At 39.3% G+C, this 3,209-nt stretch overlaps 1 protein-coding gene across 1 annotated transcript; it reads right to left on the reverse strand.

The window, feature by feature from the left end:
- Positions 1-7: 7 nt before the first annotated feature.
- On the reverse strand, positions 8-3,200 carry LOC116380036 (cytochrome P450 2K1-like). The gene is made up of 5 exons (XM_031841989.1): positions 2,770-3,200; positions 2,492-2,654; positions 2,080-2,229; positions 1,673-1,833; positions 8-351 (listed from the first exon to the last, which is right to left on the reverse strand). Exons 1-5 carry the CDS (start codon positions 2,977-2,979, stop codon positions 151-153), a joined length of 885 nt encoding a protein of 294 aa, XP_031697849.1. The 5' UTR covers positions 2,980-3,200; the 3' UTR covers positions 8-150.
- Between the last annotated feature and the right edge of the window lie 9 nt (positions 3,201-3,209).

The following is a 3,209-nucleotide window of genomic DNA, read 5'->3' on the forward strand; positions in this document are numbered from 1 at the left end:
TATCGGTACCAGCTGAAAACAGGTTGGTCACTGTGAATATCAAGTTCTTCTCATTGTAGTGAGTGTCCTTAACACAAGAGTCCTAAGAGAAAGAACGCCCATATATCATCAAATAAGCATAACATCAGCTCTTTTTGATGGATGAAAACTTCAAAAAAAACGTTGTCTTACCTCCTCCTTCTGCTTCCGGATCAGAAAACAGTCCACAAGCCCCCTGCAGAAGTGAGGGTTCAGTGTCTCTTTCAGATGCATCATTAATTCTTTGACATCTCTGACAGTCACCGCAACATTTTTTAATAAAATCTGCCGGTTTTTTATCCAACTGACCAGCCTGGGAAACATGTTGTAAAGCTGTGATGCAACAGTGAAAACAACAAAGATTATAGTGAATACAATGTACACCAAACAACAACCCAAGTAGAATTCATAGAATAATACAAAATCTTCATGTTTTGTTTAACACGTTAGACAGCAAGATGTGTTCTGTGTGCCCCATTACGTACAGTATATGTATTCATAAACTGTAGATTTAGCATTTAGACACACTTTTTGATCAGTTGTTTGACACAGTTAAATAATCAACCAGTTTACATCCATTTTTAGTCTGACAGCATTTTCTTGTATTGTTTTGTCACTTAAAGTTGGTCCCACTGCACACTATCTAAAGATATAGTTGATGTTTACCCTAATCTGAAAGTACTAGCCTAAATCTTGTGAAAAGGTCTGCAGACGATACTCAGCCTTCTGTTGGACCATATATTAGGGGTGGGAATCACCAGAGATCCCGCGATACGATATTATCACGATACTGCGATATTATCACGATACTGCGATATTCTGAATATTGCGATAACATAGGCCTATATTGCGATTTATTACTTTTTTCAACTTCAAATTATGTCCCCAAAGGAAAACTGTGTCAACATGTTTTATCTAACAAGATAGTTTTCAGTCTGTTCATCTCACTTCAATCATTTTTATTGCAGCAAAATAGGATTGTCAAGCAGACAGACTGACCAACAATGTCATAAATGTTGCATGAACCTGACAAACTGAATGTATTACTACATAGTCCAACTTAACTAAATGCAAACGTGTGGACTCAGTATATGAACTATAACTTATATAAGTAGGATATAAGAGTTATATAACTCAGTATAACTTGCGATGCGTGGACGTCAAGGGCAGAGAGACAGTTATGCGCTGCACTCTCCCCATGAGCCTGCGTACTGTTGGCAGATTTAATCCCGTTGTGAGGCCAGATGTCTATCTTTGTTTTGACCAACTTCCTACCAATCACGCTGACCCGGGACCTTTGCTGACCTCACCAGAAAACAACTCAGCACCATCTAGTGGACTGAAAAAGCAATTGATTTGATTTTTCTAGTAATTCTTTTTTTTTTTTTTTTTAATAGTTTATATAATAAAAGATCGATACTTGGCGTCCGTGTATCGATACAATATCGCCACGCAAAATATCGCGGTACTATGCTGTATCAAATTTTTCCCCCACCCCTAATATATATACGTGTATGTGTATATGAATCTACTGCTATAAAATGCTGATGCTGTTTACCATTCTGCACAACCTTTCACAGTTTCATCAGCTACCCCTGCTTGTGTGCAATCCCCTTAAAACTGCAGCAGATTAAAAAGCAAATACGAAGGTCACCTGGATTGACGCAGAGCCCACAATGCATATGTTTTCGTTGGCTCTTCTCACCAGGTTTTTGAATCGGGGGTCATTGTACTCAAACCTGCTGCCGTACACAATAGCGGAGATGATATTGGATGTTGCGTAATTTACCGGGCATGCTGTATCAAATGGTTTCCCTGTGAAATGGCAGTCAAAAATACTGAAAATTATTAAGATGTAAAAGCAAAAGGAAAATTATCGTCTTGTACTATTAAAGCAAACCCCACCATGACTTACACTGGCTACAGAAAAAACTAGAATATGGGGGATGACTTGAGCACAGCGTACCATTTTCTGAGCAAAATAACAAACCCTGCAGAGGAATTGTCACTCAGCATTAAGATGTGACCTTCTGCTATTTGTTGTATATTTCAACTCCATACCTTTGTGCTTTTCAAACTCTTGGATCAGATGGTGGCATTCCTCCAAGATTTTATGCTCAGAGAGTCTTTTGCCCATCCCAAAGTCTCTGAGGGTGGTGAGGGCGAAACGCCGCATCTCTTTCCATGATTCTCCATTTGCAAACAGAATTCCTATCAAGTATGACATGCAATTTACATTTAATCTGAACTAGTCATGTGGATATCATTAGATACAACACGCATCAGTGATATAAAACAAAGTAGAAACGTAAACATTGAAACCAAAAATAAAAACTGTGTATAATCAAACAGATGACAAATACAAGGATATTTGTGCACTTGATTTAGCTATAACTGGTCATTTATATTATTTGGTTCTGTGCTAAAAAGTACACACACTGTATATTGAAGAGTATGTAAAGGTAGATCCTACCATGACCTTGATTCAAATCATAAAAAATAGGGGCGACGTCTCTGTCTCCAAACTCTTCTGCGTAGCTGACCAGAGCCTCTTTGACTGCCTTGTATCCAGCCAGGACCACCACTTTATTGGTTCCCAAGTAGACGGTAAACACAGACCCATGTTTCTTCGAAAGCTGTAAAAATAGAAAACGTAGAGTCTAAGATTGTGTAAAGACATTTCTAATGACAAAAGGACCTTCAAATATATAACAAAATGGATTTGTTTTGCGATACTTTAGCTTAACTCACCTCACACAGGGTAATGTATGGTCTCTTGAGATCGAGCTGCAACAGGTTGCCAAGCAGGGGAAGATGCCTCGGACCTGGAGGCACCTTTCCGAATGCCTGGGAGGTGAAACTGTTGGAAACAAGATGGAGGACGAGCAGGAGAGCAACAACCCCTAACAAAGCGGTGGGACTAGAGCAGAGGTAGACAACAAAATCCTCAAAAAGAGACATTTGTTCCGCTGTTAAGGTACACCTCCAACTAAACCTTGCAGTTAAAACACAAGCTCAAAGGTATATGGCCTGGAATACCATTGCATAAGGTCTCGGGTTACTAATTTGATACCCGCCAATGATGGCTCTGCCAACACTCAGGAGAGCAGCAAATCTCAAAGGAGAGACTAAGCTGAATAACGTGTTTGGTTAGAGTTTAATCTTACAGTACCTCTTTGCAGGTTGACCTT

The sequence above is a fragment of the Anarrhichthys ocellatus genome, unplaced genomic scaffold (assembly GCF_004355925.1).
Source record: "Anarrhichthys ocellatus isolate YVR2014 unplaced genomic scaffold, GSC_Weel_1.0 scaffold5903, whole genome shotgun sequence".
Taxonomy (NCBI): Eukaryota; Metazoa; Chordata; class Actinopteri; order Perciformes; family Anarhichadidae; genus Anarrhichthys; species Anarrhichthys ocellatus.

Excerpts from the sequence above, each read along its gene's own strand:
- LOC116380036 (XM_031841989.1), bottom strand. The coding sequence starts at position 2,979 with ATGTCTCTTTTTGAGGATTTTGTTGTCTACCTCTGCTCTAGTCCCACC. Across the intron at positions 2,655-2,769 it reads CATACATTACCCTGTGTGAG|CTTTCGAAGAAACATGGGTC; the intron begins GTGAGTTAAGCT and ends CTATTTTTACAG. Across the intron at positions 1,834-2,079 it reads AGAGTTTGAAAAGCACAAAG|GGAAACCATTTGATACAGCA; the intron begins GTATGGAGTTGA and ends GCCATTTCACAG.